This window comes from Abramis brama (assembly GCF_963993115.1).
Source record: "Abramis brama genome assembly, chromosome: 25".
NCBI lineage: Eukaryota > Metazoa > Chordata > Actinopteri > Cypriniformes > Leuciscidae > Abramis > Abramis brama.
Window position 1 is genome coordinate 21737633 of NC_139987.1, and position 24065 is coordinate 21761697.

General features: G+C 41.5%; 1 protein-coding gene and 2 pseudogenes across 3 annotated transcripts; 1 reads left to right on the forward strand and 2 right to left on the reverse strand.

Moving 5' to 3' along the window:
• Positions 1–4489: 4489 nt before the first annotated feature.
• LOC311077038 (trace amine-associated receptor 13c-like) lies at positions 4490–5572 on the reverse strand (annotated as a pseudogene). Its single transcript has one exon. The product of its transcript is annotated as a trace amine-associated receptor 13c-like (transcript).
• A 1383-nt stretch (positions 5573–6955) lies between these two features.
• On the forward strand, positions 6956–11205 carry LOC311076908 (glycolipid transfer protein-like; the record flags this gene model as incomplete). The annotated part of the gene is made up of 5 exons (XM_084105421.1): positions 6956–6959; positions 8622–8680; positions 8800–8933; positions 10521–10671; positions 10931–11205. The coding sequence occupies 5 exons, from the start codon at positions 6956–6958 to the stop codon at positions 11111–11113; spliced, it is 531 nt and encodes a 176-aa protein (XP_083961547.1). The 3' UTR covers positions 11114–11205.
• A 4819-nt stretch (positions 11206–16024) lies between these two features.
• Positions 16025–17019, reverse strand: LOC311076909 (trace amine-associated receptor 13c-like; annotated as a pseudogene). Its single transcript has one exon. The product of its transcript is annotated as a trace amine-associated receptor 13c-like (transcript).
• Positions 17020–24065: the final 7046 nt, after the last annotated feature.

Sequence of the window (24065 nt, forward strand, 5' to 3'; positions counted from 1 at the left end):
TAGGTTTAAAGCTTCCTTCAGCAGCTTAGAGACTGCAACGGTAGAGCTCGAACCGGTCTCCTCTGGAATCCCCGCAATGCGTACGTTACACCTCCGCATCCGTCCTTCCAAATCGTCGTTCTTTTCCTTCAGGTTAGCCAGCTCTGTTTTAAGTTCTGCAACTGTCACCTGTAATGAAGTGATCTCGTCCGACCATGATGATAAACCTTCCTCCACATCGGTGATAGCGGCCTTCATGTTATCTATTTCAGCACGTACCGCCGCCGTGTTGTTCGCAATTTCCGATTTGACTTCTTTTAACTCATTCTTAAGGAAGCTAAAATCTTCAGAGAGAGCATTTTTAAGTTCCGCACGAATGATGACAGAGATATCCTCTCTCAGGTATGCAAGAATATCTGCTTTCCAATCCTCCGTGTCCGTCACCGACTCTAGCTGCGAAATAGGAGGCAAGTCAGCAGGGGCGGTAGAGGCTTGCGTCGAGGATGTCTCCGGCCTAGTGCTCGCAGGGCCGCTGTATTTATATTTACGCAGCTTAGTCGCCATTGAAAAGACTGAAACGGATGGCAGTTGTTCAGAAGGGTGTCATGAATATTAGAAAACGGCGTCCAATAAATTCACAGAAAATGCGCTATAAAATAATAATTTTAAAGGAAGCTAGACAGGAGCTAATTTTCACACGTCTTACTCCATTGAATGCTCACTAGCGCCCCCTCATTTAGAACAATTTCTAAAGCAATAAACTTATCTTTATAGTTAAGGCCCTGATACTGTATACTTCAAGGCAAGCAAATCGAAGAACGAACAAGTGTGACGTCATTTCAAACTAATTCAGGCCAAAACTAAGTTTGTATCTAGAGTTCGAAACAGCTTGCCAAAGCGGCTGGTAAACACCTTTAAACTCCCATTGGTCCGTGGGGATAATGTAATCTGTAGGTGTGCGCTGAGGCTCTGCCTTCTTTAGTGTGGAAACTTCTTCATTTCTTCTGTTCAGTCCATCAAGGTCAGATGTCTGCGAGTAAAAACACAAACACACTGGAGAGTCACTTTAAGTGAAATATTGATAGATTCTCATAGATTTACATCATATTTCTATAGACAGGAATAATATTTATTGAATTTATACCCAAATGCGTCAATGTAATCTTTATGAGCGCTTGGTACTGTGATTTACTGTATTTTCAATTCATACCAATAGCCTGAGGGCGCTATATGCACAATAATAGTCCATATATGGAACATGAAGAAGAGCCATAATCATGTGACATTCCAGGAAACCTCGAACCAGGGGGGCAGGGTTTCATATAATTTTGAAGTTTCCCCGGGCGCCACCATTGGCTATCGGACCCCCACCTGCTGTTAGCATCCCATTGACTCCCATTCATTTTGGCGTCACTTTGACAGCGAATAACTTTACAACTGAGGCGTTTAAAGACTCCATTTGTCCATTATTTATTTCTAAAGAAACACGAAAATGTATAAAAGGCTCGATTACCTTGTAGCTTACGTTATGGCCCCGTAGAAGCAATTTTTGTATAAATAGGCTAACGATTGTGTCATAACCACGCGACTCTCTGTCGCACAGTAGATAATTACCGTATGGACAGGAGGAGAAGCTCGCGGGTAATCGGGGGGACGTGGAGGCAAAGTGACAAAATAATTAATCAGAATACATAGCAAAGTTTCTCCTGCTCCTAGTTCATGGACACCTCCTACTCACACTCTCCGTCTCTGCAAGTTTCGGAAGGGAATGATTCAGATTTCTCTTGGCACACCTACTAGAAGACAGACGGGTTGCTCACGTCACATCTACGTCGTCAAGCTCAGTTTGAGTCTGCGCAGTACGCTCGACCCCCAGGAAGTAAGAGCTTCTAATTGACTTCACTTGTCTCTGTTGAATCCAATGGGGTCGCTGTGTCCAGTTTATATACTGTCTATGCCTCGAACACACACAAAGCTAACAGAGATCGTTGTAATGGATGTAACATGCAGATAAAGACGTTTTGAAGACAATAAACATGATTGCAATGATATTTGATTTACCTGTGTTCTTCAAGCCATGCCAGGTATTTTCATAATAATAGATTATATTTATAATGTAATGCTAATCTATATAGACTTTATCATCATGCACAATACTATAAAATAATATATTTTCTGTCTGATTTTTTATCTGAAGCCAAATTAGATCACAGAAGATTATTTAAAACACTCGACTTGCGTTATAAAGTAAGTTTGGAGCACAAACATGGTTTTAATCTCATATATTGTCGTGTATTGATGGTGTGCTAAGCTAACATGCTAGCTAGCTAGCCCCAGGTGCACCTGCCACCTAACGTTAGCAGTTATTCTTTTATGATTTTTTTCTCAATAGGAATGCTTACTGAAATGTTTCTTTATTCCAGAAGGGCATTTGATACAGTTTCAAATGTGAAGTGAGAACTTTTGTTAAAAGAAATTAGGGTTTGAAACCCTATGAATAGCCTGTGAATAGCCAGTCATTAGTAACTATAATGCAGACAAAAGAAGTGCATATTTAGAGTCATAACCAGGCTGGAGAGGTGTGAATGTGTGCAGGAGAGACAGACTGAATGGGGCTCGTCTGCACCACAAAACAATAGAGACAAAAGACTGAATAGATGATGACTAAACATCAGTAGCATTTTAGAGTCTAATCAAAATAAAGTCATATGACATGATCTTGAAAAACATTTAACTAAATACAGAGTTTTAGACTTATCATCTTCAGATTTTACATATAAAATGTTTAGACATAGTGCATTTCTAGATTGCTACAGTGCCAACTTCAATTTTATTTTCATGAGGATGTTTCATAAAAATACATTTCTAATAACTTTACAAAACTTTGAAGCTATTTATAACAATTTTTTTCATTATGACAAAAAAGAAATTCTACATTTACAATAAACTGCCAGGTGTCAGCTTTCAAATGAGATCATACTTGTGCTTTTAGTACAAAGGGTTCATGAACTGTATCTGTTTCAGTTTGGGTAATTAATTTCTGGGGATTTTTCAAAAGTGGGGTTGCAGGTTAACAGGTTAAATTCATGTCTGAATCCTTTTATCTTTGCTGTATTTTACCCCTGGTTTAAAATATCAGTTAAACACATATTAATTCTTAAAATATTCGCCACTCATTTTTTTGTATACAATTTATATTTCGGTCGGTAAATCACAAACACATTGTATCTTATGTCATAGACTGAGAGAATATTTATTTCCTCTGTTGTAATAATGAGCGAAATGACAGACCTGATGTTAAATTTCACTCCTACATTGGTAGTATGACAGAGATGCCATCTGAGAGAAACATAAACAGAGAAGCATAGCTAAAATAAATTGAATATTGAAATTGTGTTTGCATACTGTTTTTAATAGATCATTAGTTCACCTAATGAAATTTGTCATTATGTCTCACATATATTTATCTTTATTCTATAGTTTTTTCTTTAGATTTTTCGATGAATGCTTACTGTAGAAGTACGCACCGTATTCAACATATTCACATTACAAAATTTGGTAACACTTTATTTTACAGTGTCCTTGTTATATATATGAAAAATGTATTTACCATAGTAATAACAGTAAATTATGCATAATTACATGCAACTAACCCTTAACCAAACCCTAATTCTACCCTAAACTTAAAGTACATGTTGTTAATTAATATTACTCAGTACTTAAATACATAATTACACTGTAACAATGACACCTTTAAAATAAAGTGTAACCCAAAATTTTGTTCTGTGTAATGCATATGCCATATGAAAACGTGTGTGTGTGAGAGAGAGAGAGAGAGAGAGTGTGTGAATGAATGAATACTGTATATACACACACACCACACATGTTGGTTATCCATGTTTTATGGGGACATGGACATAATGATTTTTATATTGTACAAACTAAATCCCCTGAACCTAACACTACCCTCACAGAAAACTATCCCTTTTTCCATTTCCAAAAAAACATAATTTAGTATAATTTATAACATGTTTTCTTAATGGGGACCATAAAGAAAGCTCCCCACAAGGTCAAATATTTCTGATATTACTATTTTTGTGGGGACATTTGGGTTTACCAGGACACACACACACACACAAACAAACTGTGATTTCTAATCCTGGAACCATGTTTGAGAACTTTGAGAGCCTTGGTTGGAAGAGTGGGGTAACATCTCACAGCAAGAACTGTCCATACAGACTGATGCAAGTGATAAAGCATAAAGCACATACAGTTATCTCCCTTTACCATTTATTCCAGTACATTGAGGAGTTATGCTGCTTGCTCAGTTTATTTAATGAACTAATTTAATGCAATTTATGAACATTTTGACACTTAATTTCAATGTGTGTAGAAAGAAGTTTTAATGAATTGTTCAAATTAAAAATGTAGCAAACATACTCTCTGAAATAAGCTACATACTATTAAGATATTACAAATTTAAATCCTACAAAGATAATTATACCCTTTATGAGTGACAGCTTTACCAGTTTAATTATTATTGATGCTCAGTAAAAATATCAACCAGAGAGGATGCTGGCTGAAATATTTTCAGAGTTAAGATGTGTTTAACTGTCTTTTTAAACCAGGGATAAAATAAAGCATAGATCAGAGGATTCAGACCTGAGTTTGTGTACAAGACCCATGCTAAAATATGCATGATTGTGGAAGAGACTACTGATAAAGAACAAATATAGTATGGAATCAAGCAAAGCAGATAAACTGTCACAATGATTCCTAATGTCAGAGCAGCTTTACTCTCAGATTTTCTCCTCACTGAACCTTCAGTTACACATTTACCACCCTTAATCAGAGAGTTTATAACTTTCACTTGCTGATGTACTACATAAAATATCCTTAAATATAAAGTTATGATTAGGGTACATGGAAAAATAAAAGACATGAACAGATCAGTAATTCCCCAGGCAAAACCCATCATAATAGAACACTCTCCATAACACATGTCTGTTCTGTGTGAAGTGTCTAAATATCCTTCATTAATTACAATTGTAGCATTATAAGTTGAAAGACAAACCCAGCAGAGACAGATGCTTATTAAAGTTTTAGTTGTGGTTATTTTCTGTGGGTACTGTAAAGGGTGACACACAGCCACATAACGATCAACAGCAATTAATACTAAATTACTGATAGATGCTGAGAAGACCAATCCAAGGATTATAATACACAGTTTACAGAAAGTGTCTCCAAAGTACCAACACGTCTCAATAAATCTGATGCCCTCTATGGGCATGACAAGTCCCATAAGCAGGTCGGTCACAGCCAGAGAGAGAATGAGCAGGTTGGTTGGAGTGTGAAGCTTCTTGAAGTGAGAGATGGAGATGATCACCAGCAGGTTCAGAAACACAGTCCATGCTGACAGCAATGATACAAACACATACATGATACTGTATTCATATCTAGAGCGTTTTCCCTTGATACATGATGAGTTGATGGCAGGAAAGCAGTATTGAGTCTCATGATCCTCTGTCTCATAGGCCATGAGTGAGTCTCCTCCTGTTAGGAGTTTGTTCTGCTCTCCTTACTGTCCTTTCATTTATACAGCCTGAATCAGACAGCCCACCCATCTATTACCCATTGATGATGTAACATACACAATTTTTTATTAAATTTTTAAAAAAAATCTGTCTGCCGAAAGCTAGTTATTTTAGTCAATGAAGTTTTAAATATGGTTATTTTTCTTACACGAACATAGATTCACTTCAGAAGGCCTTCATAAATCCCTGGAGAGCCGTGTGGATTACTTTTATGATGGATGGATTCACTTTGATGGACTTCAAAACAGATACGGCCATTCACTGCCATTATAAAGCTTGGAAGAGCCAGGACATTTTTTAATATAACTCCGATTGTATTCGTCTGAAAGAAGAATGTCATAAACACCTAGGATGACTTGATGGTGAGTAAATCATCAAGCGTAGCATTAGTTCTGGCAGGTCACGTTAGTCAAGCTCGCATCAGCTGACCCTCAGCTGATCCACATCTACCTAGGAATATGACACCTATCACTGTATACATATATAAGCTCCTTCAGTATTATCAGCTGCTATCGCGTTTCTCAGGAGCTAATTACCCTCCTCCATCCCCAGCTCCTCCTCTTGCCCAGTCAGGATTTGGCATTCTGATTCCCCTTGAATCAGAATACATTATCGAATTATGTTGTACTTTAAAATCTTGAATTAAATATATTTGCAAACTTTCATGTTTGTTCTGTTCTGTTTACCCCAAGGGGGGTTATTGCTGCTCTCCCTGCTCTAATCAGGGGCGGCAGTGGTTCAGTGGTTCATGTAGGTTGTCTACAAACCGGAAAGTTGGTGGTTCAATCCCTGGTTCCACTCAAAGTGTCGAGGTGTCCATTAGCAAGTCACCTAACCCCAGCTGCTCCTGACGAGCTCTGTCTCTTTCATAGTATGGGGAAAAAATACTATGGAAGTCAATGGGGCGCATCAACTGTTTGGTCACCGACTATCTTCAAAATATATATATTTTTTAATATTCAGCAGAAGAAAGAAATTCATGCAGGTTTGGAACAACTTGAGGGCGAGTAAATGATGACAGAATTTTCATTTTTTTAGCGATCTATCCTTTTAAGCTGCACTGTTGCACTGTTTTTTATAAATTGCCACAAGGTCTATTGATAGGCTACATCTTTCTCTCCCTTCTATTGCCTTTTACATTTTACATTTCAGTTTTACTTTTTAATGTCTGAATTGTCCAAATTTGTGAAACAAACAACAAGGGGGTCATTAAACATTGAACGCAGTGGACAAAACAGAACTGATACTCTTTACGCAGCACGGGTGAATACCTCCTTTAACCACACGGTGGTGCCAAATTACCACGCGCTTTTATCACTGTGTTCCAGGGTCAGAAAATAGCCTAGGCAAAAATGCCTCTTGATTCCTGAAGTGATCAGAATATGGGTACAATAAATGTTGTTTCAGTGAATTCCTGTTATTTAACGCTTGATATATTTCATAGTATTTTATTCTAGACCTGTCTAGTTATAGTTTTAGTATAAGTAGTTATAGTTTTAGTAAAACAAGATGAACAGTTTGTTTACCATATGGCTACAACTTTCTTGGTACCTACCTATACAGCACTTCAAAATAGCTGCTTCACATTTGTAAACAATTGTATGTCAGGATTAGCTGTTATAGGGCCCTATTTTAACGATCTGAAACGCAAGTATCAAGCGCGAAACGCAAGTAACTTTGTGGGCGGGTCTTGGGCGCTGTTGCTATTATACTGGCGGGATAAATGACTCTTGCGCCCGACGCAAATCTAAAATGGGTTGGTCTGAAGTAGCTTCATTATTCATAGGTGTGGTTTGGGCGTAACGTGAAATAAACCAATCAGAGCGACATCTCACATTCCCTTTAAGAGCAGGCGTGCTTGTTCTATAGCGGATTCCTATTATAACGGCGGATTTGCCAGACGCACGCCAGGAGCGGTTCACAGCCGAGGAGACTGACGTTCTCGTCAGGGCCGTAAAACACAGAGAGGTGACATTGGGGATGGAGAAACACACCCAAATTAGCTTCGGTTAAACAGGCGTATGATAATTTGGGTAAATGTGTAAGCTAGATGTATGCTTTTATAATAATCTATCTATCTATCTATCTATCTATCTATCTATCTATCTATCTATCGTAATAATGTATGATTTGCGATCTGATGTCATTCCTTTCACTTGAAAAATTGAAATATTCGACTCGGGGTTCAACTGATAAATTTTATAAAACTTGGAACCCTATTTTAAATCTTTACGACTCTGTATCCTCTCTAGATTCTGACTTAATTATATAATGGTTGAGCAAGTGTTTTATTTTATTTATTTTTAATTTTTTTTTCATCTAGGCATGTTTTTCATACAATTGATAACATACAATTACTGTTTTTTTTTTGTTTTTTTTTAGTATAAGTATAATTGGTTGTAGAGACTGCCGATTATTTTCTAATCCTCCTGGGTGGGTGGGTGGGGGGAGGTGTTTGGGACGGTGGTTATTCTGTTGTTTGTGTGATTCTTTTTCTTTCCTTTTAAGGAATGTGTAAAAAGAAAAAAGTGCAGACAGTGTTTTCTCTTTTATGCTCATCTCTTCAATGATTTAATGTAAACTCTTGTCTGTATAATAAAAATTGTTGTTAAAAAAAATTAAAAAAATAATGTATGATTTGCAAAAATGAAAACTGCTGCTTCTGTGTAGATGAGAGAATCAAAGTGTATGTGCGTTGTGCACACGCTACATTGATTATGGCCAAGCATGCGCCCTTAAAATAGCATATGAATAACATGCGCAACGCGCCACTGACTTTAAACTAGATTTTTCCGGTTAGTGGCGGAATTGTTTTCTAAACCTGCAAAAGAGCATCAGGGAACGTTTGCGCCGGAACACGCCTCCTCTTTGCGCTGAACCGCCCCGGGAGCGCAAGTGTATTTCCTAGTTTACCGACGTGCGTCTCTGGAGGGAAAAGTCCGCTGTGCGCGGGTGCAAAATAGGAATGATACATGCGTCGGTGTACAAAGTCAATTGCGCTGGGTGCAAGATAGGGCCCATAATGTGTTTTATAAAATTACGTTTCAGATTGCCTGGGTTCCAAGGTTTTTGCACCTATTAAGGCTGACATAAATGGAAACATCACAGTAAGTCTGTGCTAAAGCTAGTATGTGTTTATTAGTCAGTTTTTAAGGATGCTTCCAATATCAAATGCCTTTGAAAATGTATTTTATGAGTGTTTTGAATTCTTCCCAATTCTCACTAGAAAATTAAAGCTGTCTATGACTCAGATCCAGTGAAGTATGAGACTCTTCAGCAGATACTGTTAATTGAGAAAAGCATCTATGGCTCAGAGTGGCCTAAAGTTGGAGCCACACTGGCGCTTATGTGGTTAAAGAGGTCATTTGTTCACTTAGTCACATTTTCTGCATGTCCTTTTTCTTCTGATTTTATATCTCAAAATAGTGTGAAATACTAACAACAAATCACATTAATAGAAACTAGAGCTGCACAATTCTAAATACATTGAGAATCTCATTTTTGTAGGCTATTAAAATAGACCACAATTCTGAAGGAAAATGTTTATTAATGTGATTTACAAATCTGAACTTCACTAAGCAAAATGTAATTTATTAGAGGTATTAAAAAATGTTTGCATTTATTTTATTTATAAAATGCAATTAACAAAATGTAACATTGTGAAATATGTAACTATCTAGCGGCGCATCAATAACTCTTTGCGGATACTTCCTGCAATTGCCCGTGAATTCTCTTAAAAAACAGGATTTTTTTCGGTGGAAACTTTAAAAATAGATCAATACAAAATAAATGTTTAAAAGCAAACATGTTGAAGATTAGCCAATTGGCTGTCGATTCATTAAATAAGCAGTTTTCCCACAAAACCAGTTTCTACAGCGTAATGTAGCCTCTCATCCATTGACATTTATTAAAAAAGTGGCCTCTTGTCTCCTTTACTGCGTACCACAGCATTAGCAGGCGTTACACTTTTCTTTTCTTTTTTTTGCTAACCTTGCACCCTTGCCTTCAAGTGACTTTGACACTAATCCCTAACCCTACCCTTCACTGTAAGCTTAACCAATGGAATTAGTTGCATGGTGGGATTTCCATTTATCTGGTTTGGGGGGGAAAACACATGTTCTACATACTCTGGGTACAATTAAATGTGTTTTGTACAATTTTATACATTTAATTTGTAACCAATTCAAGTGTAACCATAACCTAATACTGTTATTAAACCACCTCGGTTATAACCTGTGCTGACTAGTTTTGATTCAGTATTAACTTTGAAGTGCTACCTATTGCAATACAATATGGTCACACTATAACAACGCTCTCCCACATATTTTGCCATTCTAACTGTGCTTATTTCTGTCATTGGTAAAGTAGCAGTGGGTGGTAATAGACAAGAAGTGTACAGTTTTATATCATCTTGCTGATAACTTTTCTTAAGTCATTCGGAAATTCTGCAGCCTGAACCACTGTAGTGAAACCAGCCTTACAAGGAGGTGAAAGCTTTTTACAAGTCGGAATCTCGTAATTATTGCAATTTCTACATGACGTGAACGCACCTAAAGTTGCGAATAATTATCTGGGAACAAGATTGTGTGGGTGTCGAGACTGTCCTCGCTGCAGCTTGCAGTGATGACGTACTGCGTTAAATCCAATTCGTAGTCGTAGTGCTTTTATTGCCCAAACCTGTTTAGCGCAAACTCCTTCCGCAGTCGATTCTAAAGATTTCATTACTCATGTCAATCACACTGCTGATCACCAACATAATGCTACAAAAGATACTAACCCCTAAACATACCCTACACCCTAACCTTAAAATGGTTTGGGGGGAAAAACGTGTCATTTATTGGATTTAATGTGTTAATTGTGCAGCTCTAATGAAAATAATATACTACTGTATGTACAATTTATGATTTTTCATAAATTGTTTGACAATATCACCAGTGTTTTCCTCAGAGGTCTGCGGTTCATTCAGATTTTACTGCAAAGTCTAGTGGACGGGGAGAAAGATGAGGACAATCCCGATCTTATTCGCATCAATATCACTAAAGCTTATGAGCAAGCCCTCAAGAGGTATCACGGCTGGATTGTCCAGAAAGTTTTCAAGGTGGGTGTTTTCAGTAGCTATGTGTGCATGGCGAGATGGGCATGTCATTTTGTTTTGCATGTAATGAGGCCTGGAAAAGTCTTGTAAAGGAAATTATCTAGTAAACATACTCAGTAAATATACTTTTACTGTGATCATAAACAACTGAAAATGTCATGGAATTTAATTAGTCGAAAAATGTAGGTCATCTGTAATAACGTATGGCTTTTTTGACAATGATTGCTTGCTTACCCAGCAATTTTGTTTGGTTTTGCTGTAGGCTGCCCAATATGCCGCACCATGCAGGTCAGATTTTCATAGAGCTTTATCCAAGGATCAAGAAGTTGCAGAGGAGGAATGCTTAACAAAAGTTCGCCAGTTCTTGATAATCTTCACTGCAACTGTAGATGCCATTTATGAAATGTATTCTGTAATGAATGCTGAACTGGACTACTTAGTTTGAAACATCCTACAGATGTCAGTTTCTGAAGCAATTCAGTCTATTCATCTTTAATGCAGCACAGTTTTCATACACAATATGATACATGTTAAAAGGCCCGTTCACACCAGGAACGATAACTATATCAGTGTCCACACCAATGCATGATTACATTCTGTTTATTGTAATCCTGTGCAACTTACACAATACGAGAGAACCTCTCGTAAGAGAACGTACTCGGTTACCTAACGTAACCTCGGTTCTCTCTAGAAGAGGGAACGAGTATTGCGTAACCTGCCGTGTCGTGCCACGAGCTTATTCGCTTCAGTCTATGAAAACCAGAATTTCAGCCTGTGAGCCCCTCTTTTATACACGCTTGCCACACCCATTCTGGCGGGCTGAGGCACGTGGAAGGCGCGACATCACGCAGGGCTCACTGGTGGGCTGCTGCAGTTGCCGCAGGACAGCCAATGAGCACGCTTATACAGCCTGCTATGGTCTGCTGGCTGCCGCACTGCATTGACAATAAATACAAAATGAAGGATAATTTTTGGCTTCAGATCTCGAGAAAAGACAACTTTACCCGTAGCGTAAGCAACTTACGCAATACTCGTTCCCTCTTCTAGAGAGAACCGAGGTTACGTTAGGTAACCGAGTACGTTTTCTAACATGGAACTTGTATTTAAATTCATGTCTGAATCCTTTTATCTTTGCTGTGTTTTACCCCTGGTTTAAAATATCAGTTAAACACATATTAATTCTTAAAATATTTCACCAAAGCTGGTCAAAGCTTTCTGGTCAAAATCTTGACTGATTGTCAGTTCGCCACTCATTTTTTTGTATACAATTTATATTTCGGTCGGTAAATCACAAACACATTGTATCTTATGTCATAGACTAAGAGAATATTTATTTCCTCTGTTTTAATAATGAGCGAAATGACATACCTGGGGCCCTATTTTAACGATCTGAAACGCAACTATCAAGTGCAAAACGCAAGTAACTTTGTGGGCAGGTCTTGGGTGCTGTTGCTTTTATACTGGCGGGATAAATGACTCTTGCGCCCAACGCAAATCTAAAATGGGTTGGTCTGAAGTATCTTCATTATTCATAGGTGTGGTTTGGGCGTAACGTGAAATAAACCAATCAGAGCGACATCTCACATTCCCTTTAAGAGCAGACGTGCTTTTTCCATGGCGGATTGCTATTGTAACGGCGGATTTGCCAGGCGCACGCCAGGAGCGGTTCACAGCCGAGGAGAGCAACACTCTCGTCACGGCCGTAAGAGAGAGAGAAGTTACATTGGGGATGGAGAAACCCACCCAAATTAACTTCGGTTAAACAGGCGTATGATAATTTGGGTAAATGTGTAAGCTAGATGCTTTTATAATAAATTGTCTATCTATCTATCTATCTATCTATCTATCTATCTATTGTAATAATGTATGATTTGCAAAAATGAAAACTGCTGCTTCTGTGTAGATGAGAGAATCAAAGTGCATGCGCACTTTGTGCATGCGCACAAGCACACGCTACATTGATTATGGCCAAGCATGCGCCCTTAAAATAGCATATGAATAACATGCGCAACGCGCCACTGACTTTAAAGTAGTTTTTTCCTGGTCAGTGGCGGAATTGGTTTCTAAACCTGCAAAATAGCATCAGGGAACGTTTGCGCCGGAACACGCCTCCTCTTTGCGCTGAAACGCCCCGGGGAGCGCAAGTGTATATCCTAGTTTACCGACGTGCGTCTGTGGAGGGAAAAGTCCGCTGTGCGCGGGTGCAAAATAGGAATGATACATGCGTCGGTGTACAAAGTCAATTGTGCTGGGTGCAAGATAGGGCCCCTGATGTCAAATTTCACTCCTACATTGGTAGTATGACAGAGATGCCATCTGAGAGAAACATAAACAGAGAAGCATAGCTAAAATAAATTGAATATTGAAATTGTGTTTACATACTGTTTTTAATAGATCATTAGTTCACCTAATGAAATTTGTCATTATGTCTCACATAGTTTTATCTTTATTCTATAGTTTTTTCTTTAGATTTTTCGATGAATGCTTACTATAGAAATATGCACCGTATTCAACATATTCACATTACAAAATTTGGTAACACTTTATTTTACAGTGTCCTTGTTATATATATGAAAAATGTATTTACCATAGTAATAACAGTAAATTATGCATAATTATATGCAACTAACCCTAAACCAAACCCTGTTTGTGTGTGTGTGTGTGTGTGTGTGTGTGTGTGTGTGTGTGTGTGTGTGTGTGTGTGTGAGTGAGAGAGAGAGAGAGAGAGAGAGTGAGTGTGTGTGTGTGTGTGTGTGAATGTGTGTGAATGAATGAATACTACAGTGGGGAGAACAAGTATTTGATACACTGCCGATTTTTCAGGTTTTTCCATTTACAGAGCACGTAGAAGTCTGCAGTTTTTATCATAGGTACTCTTCAACTGTGAGAGATGGAACGGAATCTAAAACAAAAATCCAGAAAATCAAAATTTTAAGTAATTAATTTGCATTTTATTGCATGACATAAGTATTTGATCACCTACCAACCAGTAAGAATTCCGGCTCTCACAGGCCTGTTAGTTTTTCTTTAAGAAGCCCTCCTGTTCTCCACTCATTACCTGTATTAACTGCACCTGTTTGAACTTGTTACCTGTATAAAAGACACCTTTCCACACACTCAATCAAACAGACTCCAACCTCTCCACAATGGCCAAGACCAGAGGGCTGTGTAAGGACATCAGGGATAAAATTGTAGACCTGCACAAGGCTGGGATGGGCTACAGGACAATAGGCAAGCAGCTTGGTGAGAAGGCAACAACTGTTGGCGCAATTATTAGAAAATGGAAGAAGTTCAAGATGACGGTCAATCTCCTTTGGTCTGGGGCACCATGCAAGATCTCACCTTGTGGGGCATCAATGATCATGAGGAAGGTGAGGGATCAGCCCAGAACTACACGGCAGGCCCTGGTCAATGACCTGAGGAGAGCTGGGACCACAGTCTCAAAGAAAACCATTAGTAACACACTACGCCGTCATGGATTAATATCCTGCAGCGCACGCAAGGTCCCCCTGCTCAAGCCAGCGCATGGCCAGGCCCGTCTGAAGTTTGCCAATGACCATCTGGATGATCGACAGGAGGAATGGGAGAAGGTCATGTGGTCTGATGAGACAAAAATAGAGCTTTTTGGTCTAAACTCAACTCGCCGTGTTTGGAGGAAAAACAAGGATGAGTACAACCCCAAGAACACCATCCCAACCGTGAAGCATGGAGGTGGAAACATGGAGGTGGGGACGCTTTTCTGCAAAGGGGACAGGACGACTGCAACGTATTGAGGGGAGGATGGATGGGGCCATGTATCACGAGTTCTTGGCCAACAACCTCCTTCCCTCAGTAAGAGCACTGAAGATGGGTCGTGGCTGGGTCTTCCAGCATGACAACGACCCGAAACACACAGCCAGGGCAACTAAGGAGTGGCTGCGTAAGAAGAATCTGTGGCCTAGCCAGTCTCCAGACCTGAACCCAATAGAAAATCTTTGGAAGGAGCTGAAAGTCCGTATTGCCCAGCGACAGCCCTGAAACCTGAAGGATCTGGAGAAGGTCCGTATGGAGGAGTGGGCCAAAATCCCTGCTGCAGTGTGTGCAAACCTGGTCAAGAACTACAGGAAACATATGATCTCTGTAATTGCAAACAAAGGTTTCTGTATCAAACATTAAGTTCTGCTTTTCTGATGTATCAAATACTTATGTCATGCAATAAAATGCAAATTAATTACTTAAAAATCATACAATGTGATTTTCTGGATTTTTGTTTTAGATTCCGTCACTCACAGTTGAAGACTACCTATGATACAAATTACAGACTTCTACATGCTTTGTAAGTGGGAAAACCTGCAAAATCGGCAGTGTATCAAATACTTGTTCTCCCCACTGTATATACACACACCACACATGTTGGTTATCCATGTTTTATGGGGACATGGACATAATGATTTTTATATTGTACAAACTAAATCCCCTGAACCTAACACTACCCTCACAGAAAACTATCCCTTTTTCCATTTTCAAAAAAACGTAATTTAGTATAATTTATAACGTTTTCTTAATGGGTACCATAAAGAAAGCTCCCCACAAGGTCAAATATTTCTGATATTACTATCTTTGTGGGGACATTTGGGTTTACCAGGACACAAACACACACACACACACACATACACACACAAACTGTGATTTTTAATCCTGGAACCATGTTTGAGAACTTTGAGAGCCTTGGTGGAAGAGTGGGGTAACATCTCATAGCAACAACTGTCCAGTCTGATGTAGTCCATGAGGATGAGATGCTCTGTGGTCCTTAAAGCAGCTTCTGGCTACACCAGATATGACTGCTAATTTTGATACTGTTCAGGGATTCGTTTCATTTCTGTTCGTCAAATGTCTGTGAAACTTTAGTTTATGTCTCAGTTGTTTAATCTTTTTGTTCATACCAATATTTATACATTTTCTGGAAAAAAAGCAGTTGAAAGTTAGAGGACATCTCTTTTTTACAGAGTTTAGTTCTGTATGACTGTCCCATTTTTTTTGTCATCATGTTTTTGATCTTTAATAACACAGATGCAACGACTGATGCAAGTGATAAAGCATAAAGCACATACAGTTATCTCCCTTTACCATTTATTCCAGTACATTGAGGAGTTATGCTGCTTGCTCAGTTTATTTAATGAACTAATTTAATGCAATTTATGAACATTTTGACACTTAATTTCAGTGTGTGTAGAAAGAAGTTTTAATGAATTGTTCAAATGAAAAATGTAGCAAACATACTCTCAGAAATAAGCTACATACTATTAAGATATTACAAATTTAAGTCCTACAAAGATAATTATACCCTTTATGAGTGACAGCTTTACCAGTTTAATTATTATTGATGCTCAGTAAAAATATCAACCAGAGAGGATGCTGGCTGAAATATTTTGAGAGTTAGGATGTGTTTAACTGTCTTTTTAAACCAGGGATAAAATAAAGCATAGATCAGAGGATTCAGACCTGAGTTTGTGTACATAACCCATGTCAATAGATTTATGGTTGTGGAAGAGACTACTGATATAGAACATATATAGTATGGAATAAAGCAAAGCAGATAAATTGTCACAATGATTCCTAATGTCAGAGCAGCTTTACTCTCAGATTTTCTCCTCACTGATCCTTCAGTTACACATTTACCACCCTTAATCAGAGAGTTTATAACTTTCACTTGCTGATGTACTACATAAAAAATCCTCAAATATAAAGTTATGATTAGGGTACATGGAAAAATAAAAGACATGAACAGATCAGTAATTCCCCAGGCAAAACCCATCATAATAGAACACTCTCCATAACACATGTCTGTTCTGTGTGAAGTGTCTAAATATCCTTCATTAATTACAATTATAGCATTATAAGTTGAAAAACAAACCCAGCAGAGACAGATGCTTGTTAAAATTTTAGTTGTGGTTATTTTCTGTGGGTACTGTAAAGGGTGACACACAGCCACATAACGATCAACAGCAATTAATACTAAATTACTGATAGATGCTGAGAAGACCAATCCAAGGATTGTAATACACAGTTTACAGAAAGTGTCTCCAAAGTACCAACACGTCTCAATAAATCTGATGCCCTCTGTAGACATAACAAGTCCCATAAGCAGGTCGGTCACAGCTAGAGAGAGAATGAGCAGGTTGGTTGGAGTGTGAAGCTTCTTGAAGTGAGAGATGGAGATGATCACCAGCAGGTTCAGAAACACAGTCCATGCTGACAGCAATGATACAAACACATACATGATAATGTATTCATATCTGGAGCGTTTTCCCTTGATACATGATGAGTTGATGGCAGGAAAGCAGTATTGAGTCTCATGATCCTCTGTCTCATAGGCCATGAGTGAGTCTCCTCCTGTAAGGAGTTTGTTCTGCTCTCCTTACTGTCCTTTCATTTATACAGCCTGAATCAGACAGTCCACCCATCTACTGCCCATTGATGATGTAACATACACAATTTTTTATTTATTAATTAAAAAAAAAATAATCGGTATGCCGGAAGCTAGTTATTTTAGTCGATAAACTTTTAAATATGGTTATTTTTCTTACACAAACATATCGTATAACTTCAGAAGGCCTTAATAAATCCCTGGAGAGCCGTGTGGATTTCTTTTATGATGGATGGATGTACTTTTATGATGGATGGATGCACTTTGATGGACTTCAAAACAGATACAGCCATTCACTGCTATTATAAAACTTGGAAGAGCCAGGACATTTTTTAATATAACTCTGATTGTATTCTTCTGAAAGATGCTGCCCATGGAGATGTTGCTGGCCTTTTGGGACTGGGAAAAAAAACATATCACAGGGTTTTGTGGCAATTTCCATTGGCTTCCCCTTTAAAAAAGATGTTGCTGCATATTTTAACTTGCTGTAGCTGCTATTGCTATAGTGACCTGCTAGATGTTGGGTAAACCCAATCAGGCTTTAACCCTTGTGCATCAATTTAAAAAGTTACACATAGGTCCAAAGAGGACAAAAATGTCCATGTCAAAAAACTGTCATAAAAAGTTGAAGCTTGGGAGCACAGACTTAACTTTGGTATCATTTTAAAGAATACAAAAAAAAAAGTTATATAGGTTTAAGTTTATGAAAATTATTTATGAATATTATTTTATATAAAATATATATTTTATGAAACAAGTTGAACTCTAAAATGGCTAGAAAATCAAAACCATAAGTCTAAATAAGTTGTGTTCCAAATATGAGGTTGATATCTCAAAAAATGAGCTTTCAGTAAGATTTTGTTTGGGCGCAGTACCAAACTTTCCCCATTGGATGCCAGCAAAACTCCACTGGTGAACACAGTGATTGGCTTTGTTATTTGCAGTTGAGTTTTTCTCTCTCAATACTACAAACACACACATGCACACAAACGTACTCGGTTACCTAATGTAACCTCGGTTCTCTCTAGAAGAGGGAACGAGTATTGCGTAAGTAGCTTACGCTTCGGGAAAGTTCTCTTTCTTCGAGATCTGAAGCCAAAAAATTATCCTTAATTTTGCATTTATTGTCAACGCAGTGCAGCGGCAGGCAGACCAAAGCAAGCTGTATAAGCGTGCTCATTGGCTGCCAGGCGGCAACTGCTTAAGCCTACCAGTGAGCCCGGCGTGACGTCACACCCACTTCGCGCCCTCCACACCCTTCTAACCGTCAAGAAGGGTGTGGCCAGTGTGTATATATTGAGGGCTCACAGGCTGAACTCTGGTTTTCATAGTCTGAAGCGCAAAAGCTCGTGGCGCGTCACGGCAGGTTACGCAATACTCGTTCCCTCTTCTAGAGAGAACCGAGGTTACATTAGGTAACCGAGTACGTTCTCTTACGAGAGGTTCTCTCGTATTGCGTAAGTAGCTTACGCTTCGGGAATCCATTGTCAACGCCGTGCGCGCCGAGCATCCAACACATGAATCCCAGGGAGACCGGGGAAAAACAATGTTGAAACAGGTGGCCGGTCGGGCCAACACCTGTACTAAGCACTTCACTTCACATAAATGATAGAGCGGCATAGCCGGTCTGTATACATAAGTGGAAATGGTGTGGCCGGCAGCGCGGGCCCACACAGTGCATAAACACGTATAGGGAAAGGGAATAGAGCAGAAACACTGGTCTATTTGTGGAAAAGAATCCTTCCCCTGGTGCCAACCAGAAAATTAACCAGTATGTGGACATAGTCTGCGCATAAGCGACTGGGCAGCATACATGCCACTTATACTGATAACAGTCTAGCCTGAAGGGCGGGAACTTCCAGGTTATAAAACCTCACGAATGTAGATGGGGAGGCCCAGCCCGCCGCCATACAAATATCGTGAATAGAAATTCCGCTGGACCAGGCCCACGAAGAGGCCATGCCTCTAGTGGAGTGGGCTCTGACACCCAAAGGACACTGCAGGTGTTTGGAGGCGTAAGCTGCTGCAATCGCGTCCACTATCCACCTGGAAAGACTCTGTTTCGAGGCGGCGAGACCCTTGGTGCGTCCGCCAAAAGAAACAAAGAGCTGCTCGGACCGCCTGAAAGCGGCGGAACACGTGATGTAAACTCTCAGCGGCCTTACAGGGCATAGGAGGTTATCACTGTCCCCGTTATCGGATATTGGCAGAGCCGAGAGGGAGATGATTTGTGCCCTAAAGGGAGTACCAATCGCTTTGGGAATATACCCATGTCTCGGTCTGAGAATGACTTTAGAGTCATTCGGTCCGAACTCAAGACATGCAAGGCTAATAGATAGCGCGTGCAGATCCCCCACGCGTTTTACTGAAGACAGAGCTATCAGAAAAACGGTTTTGAGCGAAAGGTACTTAGGATCCACAGATTCAATCGGTTCAAAAGGAAAAGCCTTCAGGGCCTCCAGGACCAAGGACAGATCCCAAATAGGAACCGAGAGGGGCCGCGGGGGATTCATCCGCCTGGCTCCTCTGAGGAAACGGATAATAAGCTCATTCCTTCCGATTGCCCGGCTGCGCGTCGTCTCAGCGAACGCTGCAATAGCCGCCACATACACTTTGAGCGTGGAAGGGGACCTGCCCTTTTCCAACAGCTCCTGTAGGAAGGAGAGCACTTGCGGAACCCCACATGTGCGTGGATCAAAGCTCTTAGTAGCGCACCATTTAGAGAACACAGACCACTTAGACGCATAGAGCCGTCCCGTGGAGGGAGCTCTAGACTGCGTGATCGTGTTCACGACCCCTTCTGGCAGGTCAACGGGTATCTGTTGATTACCCATGCATGCAGAGACCATCGCTCCGGATGGGGATGCCAGATTGACCCACCGGCTTGAGAGAGGAGATCCTTTCTCACCGGGATCGGCCATGGGGGTGAATGCGACAGCCTCACCAGCTCTGGGTACCAAATCTGGTTCTCCCAGCGCGGGGCTATAAGGAGCACTGGGTGCTGTGTTTCCCTGATCCTTGTTAAAACCTGTGGTAACAGGGAGATCAGGGGAAAAGCATACAGCGGGAGGCTGGGCCAGGTCTGGGACAGCGCGTCCTCGCTTTTCGAGAAAAATTTCGGGCAATGAGCGTTGTCTCTCGACGCAAAGAGGTCGACCTCCGCTCTGCCGAATAGGCGCCAGAGAAACTGGACTGTCTGGGGTTGCAGGGACCATTCTCCCAGGGGAATGATGTCTCTGGACAGTCTGTCTGGACCGACATTCAGGTGGCCCGGCACGTGCGCGGCTCTCAGCGAGCGCAACGAGCGGTGAGCCCACACGAGAAGGCGTTCTGTCAGCTTGCACAGGTTCCTGGATCTGACACCGCCCTGTCGGTTCACATAGGATACCACGGTCATGTTGTCCGAGTGGACTAGCACATGGTGATCCTGTATGAATGGGAGGAAGTGCTTGAGCGCGTTCTCGACCGCTATCATCTCCAAACAGTTTATGTGGAGGCATTTCTCCTGGTCTGACCACAGGCCAAAGACCGGTTTGCCCTCGAAAGAGCGCCCCAACCTGAGGTGGAAGCGTCCGTCGAGATAACTTTGCGGTGTGAGATGGCTCCCATTGTCACTCCCCGCTTGTACCAGTCGGCCGCTAACCAGGGCTTCAGTGCTGAAAACGCAGCTCTGAGTCACTCTGATTCGAATGCCGCCGGAAGCCCAGGCTCTGTGAGGCACTCGGGCATTCAGCCAGCGTTGTAGCGGGCGCATGCGTAACAGACCCAGCTGAAGCACTGCTGCAGCTGAAGCCATACAACCCAGCATCCTCTGAAATGTCTTGAGAGGTGCGGTGCTGCCCGGCTGGAAGGACGCGGCCAGGTGTCGAATGCAGCGCGCGCGCGCTGTGTCAACAGGCGGGCCGTCATTGCCACAGTGTCCAGATCCAAACCCAGAAAAGAGGTTGATTGACTGGGCACTAATGAGCTCTTGGTCCAGTAGACCGTGAGCCCCAGGCTGTCCAGGTGGCTTAGAAGCACTGTTCTGTGGGCGATGAGTTCGGCCTCTGACTGTGCTAGAATTAGCCAATCGTCCAAGTAGTTCAGAATTCGCATTCCCCGACCCCTCAGGGGAGCGAGAGCCGTGTCCATGCACTTCGTAAATGTACGGGGTGCCAACGACAGGCCGAAAGGCAGGACGGTGTACTGATATACCTGACCGTCGAAGGCGAATCTCAAGAATGGCCTGTGACGGGGTATTATCTGGATCTGAAAGTACATGTCTTTTAGATCGAGAGATATAAACCAGTCCCTCGGGCGAATTTGCGTGAGAATTTGCCCGGTTGTGAGCATTTTGAACGGTCTTCTCATAAGAGCCTTGTTCAAACATCTTAGATCCAAAATTGGTCTGAGAGCTCCGTCCTTCTTGGGAACGAGGAAATAACGGCTGTAAAAGCCCAACTCGCTCATAGAAGGGGAAACCGGTTCTATAGCCCCTTTGCACAGAAGTGTAGCTATTTCTGCTCGAAGTAGATGTGCTACTTCTCCATTCACTCTCGTCTCGGTATGCGCCTGAAAGCGCAGGGGGCGGCGAGCGAACTGCAGAGTATAGCCCTTTTTTACTGTGCTTAGCACCCATTCTGATGCGCCTGGAATAGCTTCCCACGCTTTAGAGTGTGAAGCCAGGGGCAGAATGGCCTCCGGGCTCTGATCGCCGCGCGTCGCGGGCTCGAGAGCTCGAAACGGAGGGGTGGGCGCAGCGCGCGCGCTCTTGGTGCTTAGATATGGCGGATCGCACGCAGCGATAGCTGGCCGTTTTACACACGGTGTCCCGGTGGCTTGGACGGGGAACATATAGTGTGAGACGCGACGCGCGAGGGCGGCGTCGGGGCGAAATGTTCGTTAGTATGTGTGAGCGCTCGAAGGCGGGCACAGGACTTACATTTAAAACATGACCGGTCGTGAGAGGCCGTGTGACAGAGCGGGCAGTGAGTAGGTGTGGGCACGGTGAGGTGGACACGTGACCTACTTTTAACACTCGAGCGGCTTCTGCCTGCTTTGTGAGAGTGGGCTCTGTGAGAGACACGGGATTTATAGTGCTTGTGTGCAGGGGTGAACATGGAAAAGTGGGCACATTCACTGCATTTGAAACACATACGGCGTGAGCCGTGCAACCAGACATTATGCTCATTTGAGATTTCTCTGGGTCGCCGTGAGAACGGTGGTTGCACGCAGGCGAGCGGGTAGATATACCGGCTCGTTGACTGCGAAGTAAAACATCTGCAGTAGCCGTGGCAACGGGGGCTGACAGAGCGTGAAGCTTTGACAGTGGTCCAGCCGCAGCAGGACTAACCGTCTTTTCTTCCCTCGTGTTTAGACGCTCATAAATACTCGAGCACCATGAGTAGGAGTGGTACGAGAGGCGGGTTCATTTTCTGTATGTAAGAAAAACTGGCCGCGAGCTCGGTGAAGCGAACAGCATAAATTTTCATCTGCCACGAGAGCCGGGATCAAACACGGGTCTCTAGCGCGAAAGCCTATGATTCTGCCACTGAACCACAGGGGAGAAAACATTACCTTTCAGTTAGCGCAAAGATATAAGAGAGCGACCTCATGTTCGTTTGCAGGTGTGCGTGTATTAAAAACAGGCTCGTTTACTGCAATAGTAATATTTCCAGCCGCCTGAACTTAAGAGGGGACTGAGAAATGTGTGAGAATTGGCGGTTTGTCCGGCCACAGCGGGACTAAAACACTCTCTCTCCTCTTTTCGCCGGTGAGTGAGGCGCGCGCGCTGAACTTTGCTCGTGACCGTCCGCTCTGTTATCCCTTCTGAACGGTGCAATCTGCGCGGCCCAACAAGGGGGAGAGCGGGTTCGCTTTCTGTATGTAAGAAAAGCTGGCCTCGAGCTCGGAGAAGCGAACAGCATAAATTATTAACTGCCGCGAGAGCCGGGATCGAACTCGGGTGCACTACCAAGGCTGTGGTCAAATGACTACCAAGATGACTACCAAGGCTTTTGTCTGCTTTGTTCTGTCCTGCCCTGGTTGCACCGGATTGTTTGTGGATTACAGAAGCGCAGAGAACCTTCTTTTCAATTGAGTACTGTGAGGGTCTGTTGGGAACGTTTGGCCGAATCCCCTGTCAGAGAGATCTTCAACTTCCACCTCCGGCAGAGCTTCGACCAGATTTCGAGGGAGTCTGGAGATATTGAGTTCGAGTGGACCATGTTCTCCACCTCCATTGTCAACGCGGCCACTCGGAGCTGTGGCCGTAAGGTCTCCGGTGAAAGAAAGAAAGAAAGAAAGAAAGGGCAGAGATGTGGTTAGGAATGAAAAGTCAGTAGGCCTATGTAGTTTCTTCATTTACTGTGACCTATACCTGCACTGGATGGCCAATTTCACATGTATTTTGTGTATTTTTAAAATACAAAACACTGTATTTGTATTTAAATACATTTTTTTTCACATAGTATTTTGTATTTAAATAAAAAAAATTCACACAGTTTTTTTGTATTTTAAATTTTTATTTTAAATACATTTCCATGTATTTGTGGCCATCTCTGCATATGTGCAGGAGCAAACTCACACATGAGCTGACGCTGTGTTTGTTTACAACATAGAGGGAAGACGAGTGTGTTGTTTTGTTCATCAAAATTGTTCACTTACTTTAAATTAAGATGACTTTTTCTTGCGTTATCTCAATCGGGAAGATTGACTCCACCAGATACCCAATGTTTGAGCTCCTGCGCATGCATCATTAAAATAAATATTTCATTTAGAATTGTTGCATGTGGTCTCCCTTTTTTCTTGCAGAGTTGTAACAATATATATATATATATATATTTCTGCTGGTGCCCCTCTAATGCACATTGTGTCAACTTTGACCATTGGGTGGCGCATATCCCGTTTGTTGTTAAACAGCAGAAAAAGGAAGGAAACAGTAGGAAGAAGTGCTGGTAGAACGCCACCCAGGATTGGTCACTTGTCTGTTGCCTGGCTACCAGTTTCTTTG